This window comes from Pogoniulus pusillus, chromosome 5 (assembly GCF_015220805.1).
Source record: "Pogoniulus pusillus isolate bPogPus1 chromosome 5, bPogPus1.pri, whole genome shotgun sequence".
NCBI lineage: Eukaryota > Metazoa > Chordata > Aves > Piciformes > Lybiidae > Pogoniulus > Pogoniulus pusillus.
The window spans coordinates 25,873,785-25,892,361 of record NC_087268.1 but is presented as its reverse complement, the minus strand read 5'-3'; the positions used below and the strand labels follow the sequence as shown (position 1 = coordinate 25,892,361).

At 42.5% G+C, this 18,577-nt stretch overlaps 1 protein-coding gene across 3 annotated transcripts in view; it reads left to right on the top strand.

Annotated features, from left to right (window-relative positions):
- Positions 1-18,377, top strand: part of LONRF2 (LON peptidase N-terminal domain and ring finger 2) — a 33,751-nt gene extending 15,374 nt beyond the window's left edge. Inside the window, exons 2-12 of one of the 3 annotated variants that reach the window (XM_064143587.1) lie at positions 2,085-2,203; positions 6,148-6,270; positions 7,248-7,409; positions 8,112-8,337; positions 10,437-10,533; positions 10,898-11,012; positions 11,965-12,086; positions 12,905-13,063; positions 16,072-16,138; positions 17,638-17,787; positions 18,141-18,377. In XM_064143587.1, the coding sequence (XP_063999657.1) occupies positions 2,085-2,203; positions 6,148-6,270; positions 7,248-7,409; positions 8,112-8,337; positions 10,437-10,533; positions 10,898-11,012; positions 11,965-12,086; positions 12,905-13,063; positions 16,072-16,138; positions 17,638-17,787; positions 18,141-18,299 (1,499 nt within the window). In that variant the 3' untranslated portion in view covers positions 18,300-18,377. Of the gene's footprint in view, positions 1-2,084; positions 2,204-6,147; positions 6,271-7,247; positions 7,410-8,111; positions 8,338-10,436; positions 10,534-10,897; positions 11,013-11,964; positions 12,087-12,904; positions 13,064-15,975; positions 16,139-17,637; positions 17,788-18,140 lie in introns of all 3 variants that reach the window. The other 2 variants (XM_064143586.1, XR_010302363.1) reach the window with 2 other exon arrangements.
- Positions 18,378-18,577: the final 200 nt, after the last annotated feature.

Below are 18,577 nucleotides of genomic sequence, written 5' to 3'. Positions count from 1 at the left end.
ACAATTGATTCCTCGCCCTGGTTCTCTGTGTAACCACGCGAGCCTGGTTTGCTGCATGAGTGCCAGTGCCAGCTCAAGGGAGGGGAGGAGGCCAAAGCGGGGGTGTGATCTTGGGTCATCCCTTCTAGTAGGTGCTTGAACTTAATGAGTGGTGGCACCTGCAGCAGTTATGTGCTTATTCACAGAATATATCTGTCTGGAAGAGATCTCAAGAGATTATCCAGCCCAACCTTTGACACAGTACTGAAGGGTCAACACTAAACCATGTCACTCAAGTGCCAGGTCCACACACCACTTGAACACCCCTAGGGATGGTGACTCTACCACTGCCCTGGACAGGCCATTCCAATGTTTGATAACTCTTCTAGTAAAGAAGTACTTCCTAATTCCCAGCCTAAACCTTTCCTGACACAGCTCTGAAACCATTTACTCCTGTCATGTCACTTGTCATCAGGGAGAAGAGGCTGGCCTCCTCCTAAGTCCAGCCTCCCTTCAGGTAGTTGTAGAGAGTGATAAAGTCTCCCCTCAGCCTCCTTTTGTGCACCCATGTGTATGTACGTGTGTTCTCAGGCTTTGTGTGAGAAAGGTGCTCTTGAGGAGATGATGTTTAGGGTGCTTGGGCTGAAGCAAGATGTGAACAGTGAAGCCAAAGCAGGGTGGAGAGAGCAGATACTAAGAGACAACAGCCCTGCGTAGGGACGTGCAGGAGATGACACTTGCAGCAACGGTCTTGAGAAAGCTAGCTTGGAGGTGTTTAAAATTTGCAGGCATAAGGCAGTGCTGCCTCTCAGCACACTTTGCAGCCTTTTTGAAGTTTAATCTCAGTTATGACAGCTTTACCCAGCTCATGTTTCCGTATGGGTTACTGCATTTAGCTGCCACCATCTGGCAGCCAGCTTCCAGCCCTCCAAGCATGGGAAGGTTACATGAACAAATCGCACCTCTAGTCTCACCTCCTTAGATGAGCTAACTGCTTCATCAGACAAAGGCAAAGCATTGTTTGGGTCTTACTGTGTTTTTGAAAGGCTGCTGATGCTGCCTGCTGCAGTATCCTCCTGGTCAAACTGGAGAGGCAGAGGTGAGAGAGGTGGAGAATTTGGTGGGTCATGAGAGATGGTGGTTAATGGCTTGAGGGCTGCATCAGTGGCCTTGCTCAGGTGCTGGTAATGGGGATGACAGTTCAGCACCTTATTAAAATCCTCTATGAGTGAGCAGAGTGCATTGTCAGCAAGTTTGTGACACCAAGCTGTGGGGAGGAAGAAGCCAGTTGATGTGCTGGAGGATGGGGTGCCTGTTCAGGACCAACAATCTGGGACTGACCTTGACCAATCTTTCCTACTTCAGCAAAGGGAAGTGTGTGAAGCAGAGTAACCCTGCATAACAGGACTGGCTCTGCTAGACAGCAGCACTGCAGAAAAGACCTGGATGTCCTGGTGAACAAGCTGAATGTGGATCAGGCACAGTTTTTGTATGATTCTAAGAAATTTTATGCTGGAGGAAGATAGGAAAATCTTAAAATGTGTTATAGAGACTTTAGAAAAGGACAAAACAATTATGCTTGAGGTGTTTATAATCTATTCAAACAGAACTATTCATGAATGTGTGAGTATTGAGGCAATGTGTACTATCATGAGAGGTTTGCCTGCCTCAAGGAGGGCAAAGGTAAAGAACTGACAAGTGGTATGAGATTTGAAGACTGTATGCATGCTTCTTAATGATTGGTTTACAGGAGTTATTTTGGATGGAGTCCTGCTTTGGCAGTTTCTTTCAACTAAAGCCACGCTGCAGGGAGAAGTGCTTAGAGCTTCTTTCTTTTTTACTAAAAGTGCCTTTTCTACTAAAACTACCATGTAAGCAAGATGAGAGAGAGCAAGTGGCATACTGTGCATGAATATGAATGAGGGGTGAGGGGGAATAAGTTTCAAGAAGGAAGGAATTGCCTTTTCTTATTACAGGACAGTATATATGTAACCATGGTGCAGTAGTGCTTTTTAAGTTACTCTGTCTGGAAACTAGGTTACTGTATTTAACACATCCTAGTGCTTCTTTTAATGGAGTTTCTTGCAACCATTTTTGTTTTCCAGCTCCTTGCAAGTGTTCACTAATAGCACAGCGAGCAGAAGTCTGTACGTTGATGAAAAACTACCAGCAAGCTCTCCACGACGCGGATGTCCTCTGCCGAAACAAGCCCAACTGGCCTGCGGTACAGTGCTTGCCTGTTACAAAGATAGAACTGAAAACTGCCTGGTCTTGCCGTGGCTTCTCTCTGTAGTGGGGACACAGTGCTGCTGAGGGTGTTGCTGGGAGAACATTGAGACATTAACAGGGCTGGAAATGCCTGCTAAATTATTCACAGGACGAGTCTGGAAGGTCCTTAGTGTGCCTCCATCCAGTGGGATTTCAGTGGCCGGCAGCTGATGTGATACAGTTTTGTTTGCGCTGGTGCTCTTTGATCTGTTAGGGCCAGTGCTGCATCCTGGCAGCAAAATAGAGCCTGTGAGGTTGTGATGGCCAGGGATGGCTCTCTAAGTCTCTGGGATGGTGTGTTCCCAGGCAGTGGCTGGCTTTGGTGGCATGCTAGCCAATGTGTCTTTCTGAGAAACACATCAGATTTTATTTATTTATTTATCATTTTAATGCTGAAGGGTTCACTTCTGTGGTTCCTACTTCCATCATTTTGATTCATAGAGGGACCTTGAATATTTTTTCATAACAAAAGGAAGTGTTAAAAGGAGCAGTGATTCATGAACAGTCTGAAGCATCAGAGATGTTATGAAAGAAAAATGGAAGAGATGCATGGTGCCTGTTGTTACTGCTGGCTGCCTAAGGCTAGACTGGGTGTCTAACAGCTTGCCCCACCTAGAATTACACCTCCAGTCAGTCCCTCACCCATCACTGGTAAAACTACAGTACAGGTTTGACCAGATAAAGCCCCTGGGGGTAGTACTTGGAGAAGGGGTAGCACAGGAAAGGATTTTAGACAGACCTTGGTTTCCCTGCAAAGACTAATGAGATATTGCATGAATTTCTTGGCCTGCCTCAGTATGGGAGGCTGAAGCTAGGTCTCTGCTTCCAACTGGGGAAGATGTGGGGCAAGTGGAGAGGTGCCATCTGAAGCACCTAGTTTCTGACAAGTTAGGTATTTGTCTCTGAAGGCTATCTGTCTTGTCACCCATTAAAGCATTTCTTATTTGAGGCCAGTTCGTAATCTTCCCTCTGCTTCTAATTTGTCTCTCTGTCTGGGATAGTTTCTCATTAAATCAGGAATCTCTCTCTGGTGGCATTGGCTGGGTTTCTGTGCAGAGGGAGAAAGATGAATTACACGTGGTCACATGCTTTCTTGAAGTGTCTTCTCTGTTTGCTTTGAATCCGTGGAAATGTGATATGTGTCAGTTGTAGGCAGATACAGATTTCATTAATCACATCTCTGAAGAAAGCTAATTGAAAGTGAAATTTGTTATTGTGGCATAACCAGCAGTGTCACAGACATGTTTTACTTGTGCTTGAGTGTGAGACCTTCCACTTAAGCTGTGCCAATCCAGAATCCGTGTTCTTCAGGAGTTTTGGGCATTTGCTTTGTTTTCTATCTTGCAGTTTATCATACAGTGGCAAAGATTAGCTCAAACGTACGCCATGTAATTAAAAAAAGAGCCTTACTCTTCAGTCCAGTGCTTGTCAGGACCATGTGACATTGGGAAAGTCAAGGTGGCAGCAGTAGTCTCTGCAGTGTAGGGTCTTCGAATCCCTAACTTCTGATGTTGGATCTTTAAGTATTTTGTCTGTAGACAGCCCTGCTCAGCCCTACCTTGCAGTTCAGGTAAAGAAATTACTCTTGCAGTCCCAAAGGATGAGGCCAAACTTCCCAAGTAGAGTAGTCTATGGTGATGTTTGGCATATTGTACCTCTCTAAAAAGGTTTTACAGAGACTGTGCAAAAGTCAAGAAGGTCAGGATGAAGCCTCTTTGTACTGCATTCAGGAAAAGAGACTCATGTGGGCTAAGACTACTTGTTCAGATCACTGAATGACATACGCTCGTTAACCTGTCCTGCACAGGGCCCATTACCTGCTTGTGGTCTAAGCCTCCTTTTTTCTGACAGTAGAAAGTTAAAGATCTTAATGAGTCTCAGCTTGACAGGCTGTACTGAGAGCGTGAGGGAGGTACCTGCCCAGGAGGATTATGTGATACCAGATCTTTCGGTATTCATCTGCAGAACAGAAAAGTGTATCTGCTTATCTCACTAATCTCTTGGACTAGTGAAACTCTACTTTCGGCACAGCCTAGAGATAGTCATGTGGATCAGAGGTGGACTTGCAAAGCACACTTTGTAATAAATACACTTGCCTATTGTTTATTGGCAAATGTTTGAATCCACACTTTGCATTGTTGAGGAAGTAAATTCTGTAGTCAGATTTGAATTGCAAATCAGTATCTGCAGAGAAAGTCAAAAGTGAGACATTCCTCTCTCTTGCTACAAATAAAAAGTAGGACTTGTACCTAAGCTGACTGCCATACCTGTGGGCCACGGATGTGGTTCTCTAGGATGTAGGAAAGGTAGGATGGGATAAGAGTTTTTATGAATATAGGGCAACTTATCAGCACTTAATGTTCTTTGTCTTCTATAGCCAAATGGGTGAAAAAGCACTTCTGTCCTGGTAAGACACTCAGAAGAAGTGCAGGTGTCCTGAACCTAAAATATTTTCCTCCCTCAGTTGTTATCTCCAGCCCACCCCTTGCTGCTGGCTGTCCCATGCAGCTTTGTTACTTTTGAGCTGGGGAAGGGCTTTTTTCAAGGGCTTGTGATAGATGAGAGGGCATGGGTTTAAGCTTGAGGAGGATAGATTTAGACCAAGTATTAGAATAAATTCTTTACAGTAAGGATGGTGAGACCCTGGAACAGGCTATCCAGGAAAGTTGTGGATGCCCACTCCCTCCAGGTGTTCGAGGCCAGGCTGGATAAGGCCTTGAGCAATCTGGTCTAATGGAAAGTGTTCTTGTCCATGTCTGTTGTGGAGGCAGGGAATTAATGCAGCCGAGTCAGGAATATATATAAAAATAGAGTGATTTTATTTTCCTGAAAACCCGCCCCCAAAACTAGATACAGAAATTAGTTTAGTTCCAATTAGCAGATTCAGTTAGATTGAGATCTATAAGGATACCATAGGTAAATTTGACTATTTTGGAAGTCAGAAGTTGGAAAAGGCTAAGCTATTAAATATAGCATCCCCCACTATTAATCAGGCTGAGCCTAAAGATTACCCACAGATCAGTCAGGCTGGCTGAAAGAAAGAGTGGTCCAGATGCTTGTCCCTGCTCTCTTTCAAAAGCCCTCCGAGGCTCGTTAAGGTCTATCAAGCTGCATAAAGGGAGTGCTTATGGTGGAAGCCATCCAATGCAGGGATGCTCCTGTCCCTCAGGAGCTTGTCCTTCGGAGCGCCAGGGGACTCTTTCTGCAGGAGCTATCCAGGCAGGGGAGAGCTCTAAGGCAGGAACCCCAAGGCAGGAAGTCCCCCAATATTTATACCCTTCCTAGACAAAGAGCAGAGTTACCACTGCCTAGGTGTGAAGACCACAGCCAATCCCCAGCCCGATGCCAGCGTGGGCACTGCACGGGCACCCCTTGTTCTAGAAGCGCCCCTTGCTGCCCCCCTTCACGCCTGCAGGGCGGAGGGGGGAAAGGTCTTTTTGCTCCTTTTCCACTCCCATTCAAACCACCGAGGGAGAGGAATTTTGGGGTATACAGGACTCCGGGACAATGTCAGAGGTGGGAGTTGGAACTAGATGATCTTCAAGGTCTCTTCCAACCTAAATCATTCTGTGAAGTGTGTGAAACAATTCTGTGTTGCGTTGAGCCCAATAAGATATATATTAGTCTTGGTCCCTGGAGAGACCACTGCCTTGTTCTACGTCAGATCCCCCCTGAGGAAGAGAGAGGTGTCTTTGACTGGAATGATGCAGCAGTGGGTTCCAGGAAGATGATCTTTCAGAAAAAGAACCTCGCTTTTTTCTTCAGTTATGTGTATCAGGGAGATTGTTACCCACTAAGTGTTGTATTCGTTACTTGCAAAATTATGTGAACTTCCAAGGTTGCCTTGCTACCACTACAGAAATAATCTCTAGATTTGTATCTTTTCCTTTGTGTGAACAGGGCCATTATGTGAAAGCAAAAGCTCTTTCTGGATTGGAAAGGACTGAGGAAGCATTGAAGGAGTTTCTCTATTGTGTTGCCTTAAATCCTGAATGGAGCTCAATGAAGAAAGAAGCCCAAAAGGTATAAATTATATTACCAGCCACTTCTTGGCCAGAAAGCTGCTCTTATTTCTGCAGCCACATAAAAATTGTGTTATTTCAGGTGACATTAAACAGCCAAATGATAACTTGATTCAGTAGATTCTCCAATAAACCTTATTAATACTGTGCTGTACAAGGTGTCTATTTGGTTTGGTTGATACCTCTCCCAGAGGGATTTTATATTTGTGGATTCCTCTGCAAATCTGTAGTTTTGATTGCTGTTGTTTGTAGAATACACTTAAAGTGTATTTACTGGATTTGTATACACCTGGATTTCCTAGGCTCAAGGTTGTTAATTTTAGTGTCCATTAGAAAACTACTTTCAAGTGGGAAGTGGCAGAGAGTTGAGAATGGGGAGCTGTGTGCTGTCCTGTTTTGGAAAAATCCTGCAGTTTCTGTAGCAGTTTGTCCCTGTATGGGAAGTTCAATATACTTAATGCTAGCCAGCCATGGTCAGGGGCTTCATGACAATCCATATAGGCAGCTTTTTATAGAAAGAAACAGATTTGGCCAGGTTCTTGTTGGGGACCAGTCAGAAAGAGAACAGGCTCTGCACAGCTTTTAGCCAGGAGGGGAGCTTAAACACATCTCTGTTAAGTGGTTTTGGTAGGAGAGCATGGTATGAAGATTTTTGGAGGCAGGGCTATGTGGGTCATAGTCGAGACGGGTAGGGGCAGAAGGCTGCAGCAGGCTGCCTCCTACTCTAGGTGCTTGTAGGAAGAAGAAGCCTTTGGGGAAGGAGGTGGACACCAGAAGAGAACCTTGGGACATGTTTGTGGTTGTGGTAGGAACTGCCATTCAGGTTCCCTGTGGGCATTGGGGAATAGAGGTTGTCCTGATTATCGCAAGCTTCTTGGCATCCAGAGGCTGTGAAGTCTGTCACTGTTCATACCAAAATAAATATCCATATTGTAATTACGATTATTTTTATCTTTTGTTTTCTCTCTAATTGACTAGATTATGTGTGAGATGTTTTTCCCAGCCTTTGAAAATGTGCACGATAGTCTAACAGCACCTTTCTCTAGTCGAACGTCGCACACGAGATTGAAGCCTGCGTTTCTGAGTAGCATAAACACACAGTCCGCTGCAGAAGATAGCTGTGTTGCTGGGTCCTCAAAGGTAAAGTAAAAAGTGTTCAACATAAAAATGCCAGACGTAACACAAAGACCCATGAGTTGTGCCGGGGCAAGTATAGGCTGGATGTTAGGAGGAAGTTCTTGCCAGAGAGAGTGATTTGCCATTGGAATGGGCTGCCCAGGGAGGTGGTGGAGGCACCGTCCCTGGAGGTCTTCAAGAAAAGCCTGGATGAGGCACTTAGTGCCATGGTCTAGTTGACTGGCTAGGGCTGGGTGCTAGGTTGGACTGGATGATTTTGGAGGTCTCTTCCAACCTGGTTGATTCTGTGATCTGTATGACATTGTCTTTGCACTCCTCACGTAGGCACTTTTCGTGGTGAGCCTGTTTTCTCCACTGCTGTTGGATCTCTTTTTGGGTTGTACTTCCTCAGAAGAGAATGAAGCTCTTTCTTCAGAAAACAATATGATGCCTTCATGTGGGTGTCAATTATATATTGCAGGTGGCTTTTTTCCACTCAGAGTTTTAGTATGACAGGAACATAATTTCTACACACAGGAGCTGTAGGGAGCAAAGTTACCCAGTTTCTTGCAACCAGAGCGTTCTTCTTCAGTGTGAGCCTTTTTTTCCCCTGCTACGTTTATTGTATATGATCTGTTGCTGATGTATACAACTCATAAAAATTAAAAGCAAAATTGTTTCCTGTTGTGTATAACTGTTTTGTTTTTGGTTTTGTTTTTGTTTTAGGATACTGTGTTCAGGTTAACAAAAACCCCGTCCCAAGAATCTGATGTGTTTAGAAGCACTGATTCTCCTGTTTCCCATCACGTCCTGGATCTCTATTTTGAAGACAACAAGAAGTCTTTAGGAGCTATTCTCTCCAGTTTACCTGGGGTTGGCTTAAAAAGAAAACTGTCGAGTGATATGAGGGATTTACAAAGTTTGGATGTCCCCAATAAGATTTCAAAAAAAGGTTTGTGTTGTGGCTCAGGAAGGGGATTTCTTTTGCGCGTGCTGGGAATGATAAACCTTTTTCCTTCTCTGTTTATAGGTGTCAGTGAAACATTCCCTACAGGGATTGGAATTGTACTTTATTGTCTGGTGTGTCTCTTTCTGCTCTAACAGCCTATTTACCTTACACAAGGGCAGTTTCAATTCTTCAATGAACACTGTATTTTTCTCTCTCAAATGGGCCATTTTAAATTTGTAATCCACTAACAGCTTAGTCTTTGTTTTGCTGGAGCTACTCCCAGGTTTTGGGTCTTGAAGGTATAGCTGAACTTCTTTGTCTTTCTATATGAAGGAAAGATGCAGTAAGCCTGGAAACTAATCTTTAACTGGCATCAGAAAGAGTCACATGCAACTTTACATGAAATTTCCAAGCAAACAAAGAAGCCTTTTGAAGGGTAATAAGCCTCCCCAGACTTCTGTCACTTGATAGCTGTGCTTACAATTGGTATGCTTCTCACAAAGACCTCCAAAGTGGTTTTAATACTGCAAAATAAAAAGCCTGAAGGAAATGTTTTGCACTGAGTAGTGAAATAACTGGTTAAAAGGGATTTTGAAAGTGCATTTTTCCTCTTAAAGGGAAAAAAATAACCTGGACCTCCTTGACAAATCAAACTCATGCCTTGAAACATAAAAATGTTCAAGTGCTACTTATCTGTTTCCCACCTTTGCAAATGATCAAGGTATGGCCAATCTCTTTGATCACACTGCTGTGAGGGGAAAACCATGTGCTTGCTTGTGAACTGCAGACTCGTTAAATAGATTATTGTGAAACCTGAGCTGCCTGTATGTTCACAGCAAAGGCCAGAGCTCACGTTTTACCCCATAACCATTAATTTCTGGTCTCTGGTAGATCCTGATGCCATGTTACTATTTGCAGAAATAACACAGTTAGGTTCTTGCTATGACTAAATGCTAACATGAGAGATGTAGGTTAAAGATAACGCTGTTTTTCTTTGTAGGCCACTGTCCTCTTCCCTGTCCCATCTGTGCTCAAGATAAACCAGATGCTGAGCATAAGTTATCCTTTAACAAAACATCCTAGTGTTTTAACTTTGCATTAAAAAGCTGAGCCTTTTTTAATCTAGCTTTTTTACACGGTCAACAACTTAATGAAAAATATGTGGAGGCAGCATTCATGGCTCTGTCACAACTTAGCACTGAGCTGTTAAGTTGTGTATTGTAGAGGAAGTTACAGAATCTCTTGTGTAAATGCTGTCACAGAATCACAGAGTGTCAAGGGCTGGAAGGGACCTCCAAAGATCATCTAATCCAACCCTCTGCCAGAGCAGTTTCACTTATACCAGATCACACAGGAACACATCTAGGCGGGTTTTGAATAACTGCAGAGAGAGAGACTCATCAGAAGCTTGAGTTGAAAGCTCTCGAGCTAAAAAGCTTCTGCTGCAAGGGAGTTTAAAGCCCATACTCTTCAATTGTGTAAACTACATGGATGTGTATATCACACTGATCAGAAGTGAAGTGGGTTTTGCCCCTGTGTTCTGTGGAGCGCTGAGCTAGTGAAATCAATGTTAGTGACTGCAGCTCCAGTAGTCCTTAAACTTTAAGCTGTTTGAAACTTGGGATTTGCACAGCAGTTTAGGCTGGAAGAGTGTAAGCTTTTTATATGCTTGTAAAAAAAATTTGCTCCTGCTGAGAAATCTATAATAAACACTGATGAAATAGTTTGTGTGTAAACAAATTAAACTCTGGACGTAATGTACTCTAAAACATCTGGCCTGGCTGATGTGGGAGTGGTGATGGTGGTGGGAAAGCAATAGCGCAGAGTATTTTAAAAATTACACTTAAAGTCCCAGCCAACCATTTGCAGAGAAGCAAATCATGGCTATTCTGCTTTAAAATGTTTTCTCTGGCCATAGACATCATCCTCTGTGTTCCAGAATACTTTCTGCCAGAAAGTCTAAAACTTCAGTGAAAGAAAGAGTGTTTTTTTGGAATAGAAGTTCAGAAACCAGAATAGATTATTTAGGTTCTCTATGGAAAAACAACTTAAAGGGCATCTGAAATGACAGCAATACTTAAATCATCTTCTTAACTACCTAGATGCAGATGCTTTATCTGAAAACACCACTGTCACTTCAAGTGAAATACCAACAACCCTGGTGGATGCTTCGGACTTTGAGTGTTCCCTCTGCATGAGGTATGACAGCATTGACTTGGCATTAAGCTCAGAAACCTTTTCTAGCTTGTGGAAAGTTTTCACCCTTCAGGTGTCAGAAGGGAAACCTGCCAGAGAATGTCTATATAATTTCTCTGATCCTTCTTGCTGAATCTTGCTTCTGGTGAATATGTGGTGTTCTCCATTATGCATGATGTTCTCTATTGTTTGCTACTTCTGAAAATGACAAGCTTTTTTTAATATCCTTAAATAACACTGCCACCTATGTTTATACAAAGCAGGCATGGAAGAGATGGCTAGTTTTAGTCACTTCTTTCCACAGTTTTGGCATCTGCTGTGTTTGTGTTGGCAGCTTAGCTTTTCTGTTCCATGTTTTCATGTTCAGGTTGTTCTACGAACCTGTTACCACTCCCTGTGGACACACCTTTTGCCTCAAATGCCTCGAGCGTTGCCTTGACCATAATCCACATTGCCCCCTCTGCAAAGAAAAGCTGTCAGAAGTAAGTATGGCTGTGCCCCAATTAGCAAAAATGTAGAAAGCTGTATTCTTCCAAAAGCATCTGTGTGGAGGCTTTCTATGCTCTACGCTCAAGCTGCACCAAAAACAATATGGCCATCAGGTCCAGGGAGGGGATTCTCCTCTCCGCGCTAGTGAGACCCTGCCTAGAGTATTGTGTCCAGCTCTGGAGTCCTCAACGCAGGAAAGACATGGATTTATTGAAACAGAGTCAGAGTCTAACACCTTTCCTTTGAAGAAAGGCTGAGAGTTAGGGTTGGTCATGAAACCTGGAGAAGAGAACGCTCCAGGAGACCTTTCAGTGCTTAATGGAGGCCTGTAAGAAAGATGGGTGCAGTCTTTAGCAGGACCTGTTACAACAGGACAAGGGTGGTGAAACACAGGCACAGGTTGCCCAGAAAAGTGCTAGATGCTCCATCCTTGGAAACATTCAAAATTAGATTGGACAGGGCTCTGAGCAGCCTGATCTGGTTAAAAATAACCCTCTTCACTGCAGGGGGAATTGGACTAGATGACCTTTACAGCTCCTTTTCAACCCAAACTATTCTGTGATTCTGTGAAACCAGAGCAGCACAGGAGTGTGCAGAGCATCAAGCTGTGCAGAGACTTCATTTGCTCTAGAATGTTTTGTCGTTCTTTGCAAGAGAAGTAGGGCTTGCTCATGCCACATCTCCAGTTTGTATCTACCTGTTTGAGCATGGAGTTGTTGCTCCTTGGTCAACACTTCTGCTCCAGCAGGCATAATATGTCTTGATGTCACTGGATTGAACTATGTATCCTAAGGTGAAAATTTCGATGCCTAAAAACCGAAAAGGAGGAGGAATCAGTGCAATCCTGACGAATGTGCTGCTTGGCCTTAGGAGAGGGATGGGTTGGTAGGGAGAGATATTGTCTGTCTTCTCTTTACCAGACTTAAGAGTTGACTCTTCTTGCAGTTTCTGGCAAGCAGAACTTACAAGAAGACCGTCCTCACGGAAGAATTGATAGTCCGTTACTTGCCAGAGGAATTATCTGAAAGGAAGAAAGTTTATGAGGAAGAAATTAAGGAATTATCAAAGTAGGCTTCCTTTTTACTACTGACAGCTGTTACATAAATGTATTTTTCAATATTAATTACTGAAGAAGCTTCATGTGCTTATGAAAATATACAAAATGAATGAATTTGTGAATGAACCTGCCAGTTGATTTGTACTTTTGACGTGATAGTGCCAGTTGAACAAGTAAAAAGATGTTTGGATGGTAGAGATGCACAGTATTCTTGAGCTAACTGTGGTTTTTTTTTCCTCTGAATCAATATAATAGCTTTAGAAGTTGCAAGAGGGACTTTCAGGGAGTAGAATTCAGTTTGTAAATGGGTTACACTTCATGCTGAGAGAAGTTCAAAGATCCAGTTTTGTAAGTGACTGATGGATCTTACACTGCAAGTCTTCTAAAAAGGAAAATAAAACCTGCAGTTAAGCCTGATAAATTAAGTAGGCTTCTTCAAAATTAAAGGACTTTATTGAGCTTGGGTATTCTCTACCATCTTGCTTTGAGCATGGCTAATTCTTGGGTGCTCTATTACTGAGAGAAATTGTCATCAAGATCTTGCCACATATATTTAAGCTAAATGTGTCAATAAGCACCCTTTTGGGGCAGTGGCTATTTCCTGACTTACCTGTGTGAAGGCTGTTTAGAGGGATTGTTCTCTTTAATATGCTAAAGTCCTGAAATGTGCTTGTCTTGTAGAACTGACAAACCTTGACCAGATGTTTATGGAGAATGAATCTAAGGAAACTGCTGGAGTCAGTGTCGTATTAAGGTTTTACGCTGACTGTAGTAATTTTTAACCATTGTCTTATGGCAAACTTTTTATTCTTAATGATTATCTTACAGTTTGAATAAAGATGTTCCCATCTTCGTATGTACCATGGCCTTCCCTACCATCCCTTGCCCACTCCATGTCTTTGAACCTCGTTATCGTCTAATGATAAGAAGATGCATGGAAACTGGTACCAAGCAGTTTGGCATGTGCTTAGCTGACGAATTAAAAGGGTAAGGAGATGAGCTGAGAGTGTCCTATTGTTATAGCAGCTGTCGTGATGCTAATGGAGTACTGCAGCACAGTATACTTGTCTCCCCAAACCACTGCAGGTTCTTCCAGTCCTGTGTGGGCTGATACTAAAGATTCTGGCTCCTTGGATTTCTATCTTAAATATTCCTGTTGATACAAAGATTTCATTTTTATTGCTCCCCTCTTGGACTAATAGCAAGGATACAAAGCCTGCTGCTACTACAGGCTCCAGAAATACCACTTAATTATCTATGTGGTTGGAAAGCTTTCTAGTCTGTTTCTTCTAGTGAAAGCTGCCTGTATGGATGAGATTGCTCCTCTGTCTACTCAGTTTTAAGAATAAAAGATAATATAAAAAGAAGAAACAGTTCAAACCATCTTTAGCTTTTCTGCCTAGGCACTATCAATCAAATGAGACAAAGTATACCCTTGGCTGAAAGTTTGTTTGCTGCTGAATGTCAAATTTTTGTTTGTCTTTATTACTGTGTTGCAATGTCTAAACTATTTGCAGTGAGTGGTTTACATTGTCTTCCTGTAATGATCTTGCCTTCAATTAATTTGTTGTGAATTCTGCCACTGGTGTGTTTCTACCTCCCTACATAGGGATTGACTAGATATTCTTTAAAGCTCCCCTGCAACCCAAACTATTCTATGAAAAAATACTTAGGTTTCTAAGTTTATTTATGGGTAAGTTTTTGAATGAAGGGGGTAAAAAGATGGTTGTGAGGGGGAAAAAAATGAAGCAACCTTAAGGGAGGTCTAACCTTTTGAGATCTAATAACTAGTTTATGGCTTCAGAATATAGGTTGGCATGGGTGTTGAATGGATGATGAGAGTGTAGGAGTTTTTAAGAACACATAGATGGGCATTCTCAGAAGCAGCAGTTTTGTAGGTAATCATCACTGGATCTGAGAGGAGGGCAGTCATACCAGAGCTTGGCAGCCTTTTTCTGTCCAGCTCAGGTGGAGGTGTTTGGTTTTTTTTCCTTCCAGACTGGATGGTATGGTGGTGATAAGAATACAGGAGATGCTACAGCTTCCAGTCAGCTATGACTGCTTCATGCCATCTGGCAGGCTGTCAGTGCTGCACTCAGTGGAGATCAGGCTCCAGCAACAGATTAGGCTCCGCAGTCCATCTCAGGCCTGTTACCAATTTTCTGGAAGCAAATACTTGTAATAATGAGGACAAAATGTCCCTAGGATATCAGTGATAACTTTCCTTACCTCTGTGGAGGCTTGTAAAAGAGCCAGGCTTATTTGGAGACAGGTCTAACACAGAGGGCCATCTGGTTTGAGTTACTCAAACAGTTACTTTTTTTTTTAAGCATGATGCCTTAAGTCAGACACTGAAGTGCAGGAAGCTTTTGTCTATAGACACCTGGCAGATTGTTGTAGCTTCTTACATAAGTGAAGAAGAATTTTTTATTTATTCAAAATTGCAAAATATCTGGGAATACAAAAAGTGGGGAAACTTGTTTTTCTTCATCTACTAAAACATAGATACATAACCTCCCTTGAAAAGCAGAGTGACAAGACATGTTCAGTATCTTCCTCTGTTTTGTTTCTCCATTTTAAGTTAAAACTGGGAGAATATAAAATTTTAATGAGTCAGTATGCTCTATACTCATCTCTGGGTGCTTTTTTGTCTCTTTGATTAAAGTGACTTTCTATCCAGAAGTAACTTCTCAAAGAATGACAATAAGGGGAGAACAAATCTCTTTATTTCTAGATTAACTTCTAAATTCTATAAAAGTCATTAAAATAGGTTAATTTTAAACAGCTACATGGTTACTTTAATAGTGTTCAGTCTAATATTGCTACAATAAACTCACTTTTCATGATCCCACTGGTAGAGCACCAGGGCATAGCTGTGTCCAGCTGTGCTCTTCATGCTCTTCCTGAGTTTGTAACTTGGCCAGGAGAGAACAGTTGTTCAGTTGTGTAACCCGTGATTTCTGGTCAGAGTAGAAGCACAAGTCATTACCCCACAGTGTCACTGTTTCTTCATTACTCCAATGTAAGAAATGTCTAAGCCCTTGTAAAACAAATGTTTATCAGCAAAACATTTATTGGGCCCTGCAGGGATTCAAATATTGAGATGGTCTCAAGATAGACAGAGTGCATTCCCCTGCTTAGCACTAGGCTGAGGTGCACATGGTGGCAGATTGACATATCACAGTGAAGAGTCATTGTGCCATCAGCCTGTCGAGGGAACTCGGCTGCAGCACAAATACAGTGTAGGTAGGCCTGATAATGGAAAGTGAGAGACAGTTGCATGCTTGTTTCCAGGATGTGATTAAAACCTAAGCCTGCTTTAAGTGCAACAGATGCAAATGTGCTTTTGTGAAAAGAGTGTTTGGAGGGTTGATTTTTGGAGCTTTTTTAGGGGGGGAGGTGTTTTTGTTTTCTTTTGTCGCTTCTGGTTTTTAATTTAAACAAGTGCAAGAAAAATCTTGCTGTGTAGAAGCCTTTTCCTTCTGAAAGCTGTAATGCTCTGCTTACACCTCAGGGGAATAGCCCTCCCAGCTCTGCATTTGTTCCTCAATTTCTTGATCTCCTTATGGTATCTTTACCCATCTTGTTTTCTTTGCAAACCAGGTGAATTTACCATCAGCAGCTGGCAACCCCCCAGCATGAAACACACTTCACTTAGTCTCCTGTCCCTTCCTGACCCTCCTGCCCTGCAAAAATACTCTGAAAATGCTGCTACCCTGGATCTAAAAGAAGGCAGAAAGGGTGGGGGTTGTGTGGCTTCTGTAAATAAGCAGAAATGTATTGTCACCAAAGCAGGATCCTCTTTCAAATATGAAGTGGTGAATTAGGCCCAGTATTTGTCCTAATGTGTATAAACACTTGTTGATGACTTCCACTTTTATGCCCTTCTGTCATTTCAGATTTGCAGATCATGGCTGTATATTAGAGATCAGGGACGTAAAGTTTTTTCCTGATGGGCGCTCAGTTGTTGATACAGTTGGTGTCCGTCGTTTTAGGGTCTTAAGCCATGGCCAGCGAGATGGATATAACACAGCAAACATCGAGTATCTTGAAGATAAAAAGGTGATCTATGGTGCAAAGTTATTCATACCCATGTATTGCTGGATTCACTTAAATAGCCTTTCCTTGTTGCATTTCAAGCTAGCTGTGCATTATTTTAAACCCAGTATCATTATAAATACTAAAGCACTATTTTCAAAACCATGGAACAGTCTTTATCTCTTCCTTCCCTTTCTTCCTTTTTGCCCTTATTATTATCTCTGCTTAAGTGTTGCATTCCCTTCAGGGATACCTTCTGAGTCTCAGGTGCTGAGGTCTGTTTTGATGTGTAGATGAAGTCAGAGTAATATTTAAAACCACTACAGACTGGAAACCCTCAAGAGCACATGCTCTTACTGTTTGAGAGCTGACAAGTCTCTTCTTGCAATGAACAGACAATTAACAGACTTTGTCTCATATGTAGAACAGGTCCTCAAACAAATGTGCAAGTCTCCTCTTATGTAATGAGATCTTAGTGACGTGTAGTTAACCATGCCTCTACAAGAGCCCATCAGAGCTGGCTGAGAGCAAAGAATTGCAAGGAGAGGACTGGTTTCTTTAAAAAAAAAATAAGTCCTCTTCTAAAACCTGCACCAGTTGAGGTGGCTGTGGTGTGTCTTGGCCAAAGGGTGAATTTTTAGCTGTGCTTAATGATGGATCATCTTCAGAGCATGTCTGTAAAACCCTTGTCTCTCTTAATGTTGAATTTAGTAGTAATCTCATGCCAACTGATCAAGCCCAGTCTGGTCATGCAGCTTTTCAGCACTGTCACAGTTGAAGTGCAAGTCTGTAGAGGACTTTTCTCACCTGTACAGGCTGATGCAGTTTACCAGGGAAGGAAAGGCAGATGTTATGCAACCAAATCAATTGCAGTGGTTTTTGCTTATGCTTTTTTCTTTTCCCTAATAGCAAATAGGTAGGCCTGTGCAACCAAAACTCTCTTTGCCTCAGTAGGGTTTTTGGCTGTGGGTTTTTTTTATGGATGTTCCTGGTATGTGGGAAGTATCCACTTTCTCTGCTTCCTGCAAGCTTGGGTGTCTGCCCTCCTCCTCCTCCTCCTTGACTGTCCCACCATGGCCTTAACACATCTGTAAAATACTGCTGGTCTCTTAAGTGCCATAGACTCCCTGTCTCTGTGCTCAGTGGCTTTTCTCTCAGTTTGGCAGATAATTTAACAATGCTTAGAAGCCTTTCTGTTGACGGGCTCAGGGTTGTGGGTTTGAGATGATAAATACGATGTCCCAGGATTAGAGAGCAGACTCTTCTCTTGTGCCAGTGTTTAGGAATGGGGATTAACGAGGCAGTAACTGCTCCGAGAAATTTTACTTCAGAGCATCTAAGGGAGGATAAAGAGACTCCAGCATCTCCGGTTTGAAATTTGAGACTTGGTCACAGTTTGCTTAGATAAGGACGCCTGAACAGCTGTAGTCACTGCATTATTTTGCTTCACTTGCTTCTGGAGAAGTGTGTAGACTCTACGGTATCAAACCTCTTTTGTTGCATCTTCCTTCTTTAACAATAAGGTTGAAGGACCAGAATATGAAGAACTTGTCCGCCTTCATGATTCAGTTTATGATCAAGCCGTTGCCTGGTTTACTTCTCTTAAAGACAACATGAAAGTGCAAATTCTCAATCATTTTGGGTCCATGCCAGGAAAAGAACCAGAGCCACAGGTAATAAAACTGTCCTACCTAGAAGCCTTATCCTGTACAGATTTTTTACACAAAAGCATTTTCTGACAGGCTTTTGCGTGGTTTTTCCTCAATTCTTTCTTACCCAATTTCCATCTGTCAGCATAAAACATGGAAAACAATTAATCAACAGAAAAACAATACGTCAGTGTAAGTTGAAACCTGAACAGAGCAATCTTAATGATGTATATAGACAAGGAGAACACCTAAGATGATTAAGTGTTTAATTGTTGCTTGAACTGTTTAGTCGTGATTTTCTTAGCAAACCAAAGGTGTGAAAGACATTTTCAATGGATGATGAATATATGATTGCACATCTTTCCATCTTTTTGCAGAGCAATCCCAGTGGTCCTGCTTGGTACTGGTGGCTCTTGGCAGTGTTGCCACTGGAAAATAGAGCTCAGCTGGCTATATTGGCTATGACCTCCCTTAAAGATCGTCTTATCGCCATCAGACGCGTATTGATATTTGTGACTCGCAAAAGACCCAGATAACATGGACTTCAGTTGTGAGTGGGCTCTGCAAACATCTCACAACAGGTTGTTACAGTGGAGAGCAAAGAGGGTGGGATTGGGGGGGGGTTTGTTTGGGGGTTTTTGATTATTTTTTTTTTTTTCTTAAGATTCCTTCAAGAGGAACAGCCCTTTCTGACTGTGTCCAGCATCCATTGATTGCATTGGTTTGTTATCCTGGGTATTCACCAAACCTTGCACTCTCTCCTGTTTTCCTGGTGAAATCTGAGCCTATACAAAGCTGTGCTACAATTACAGTG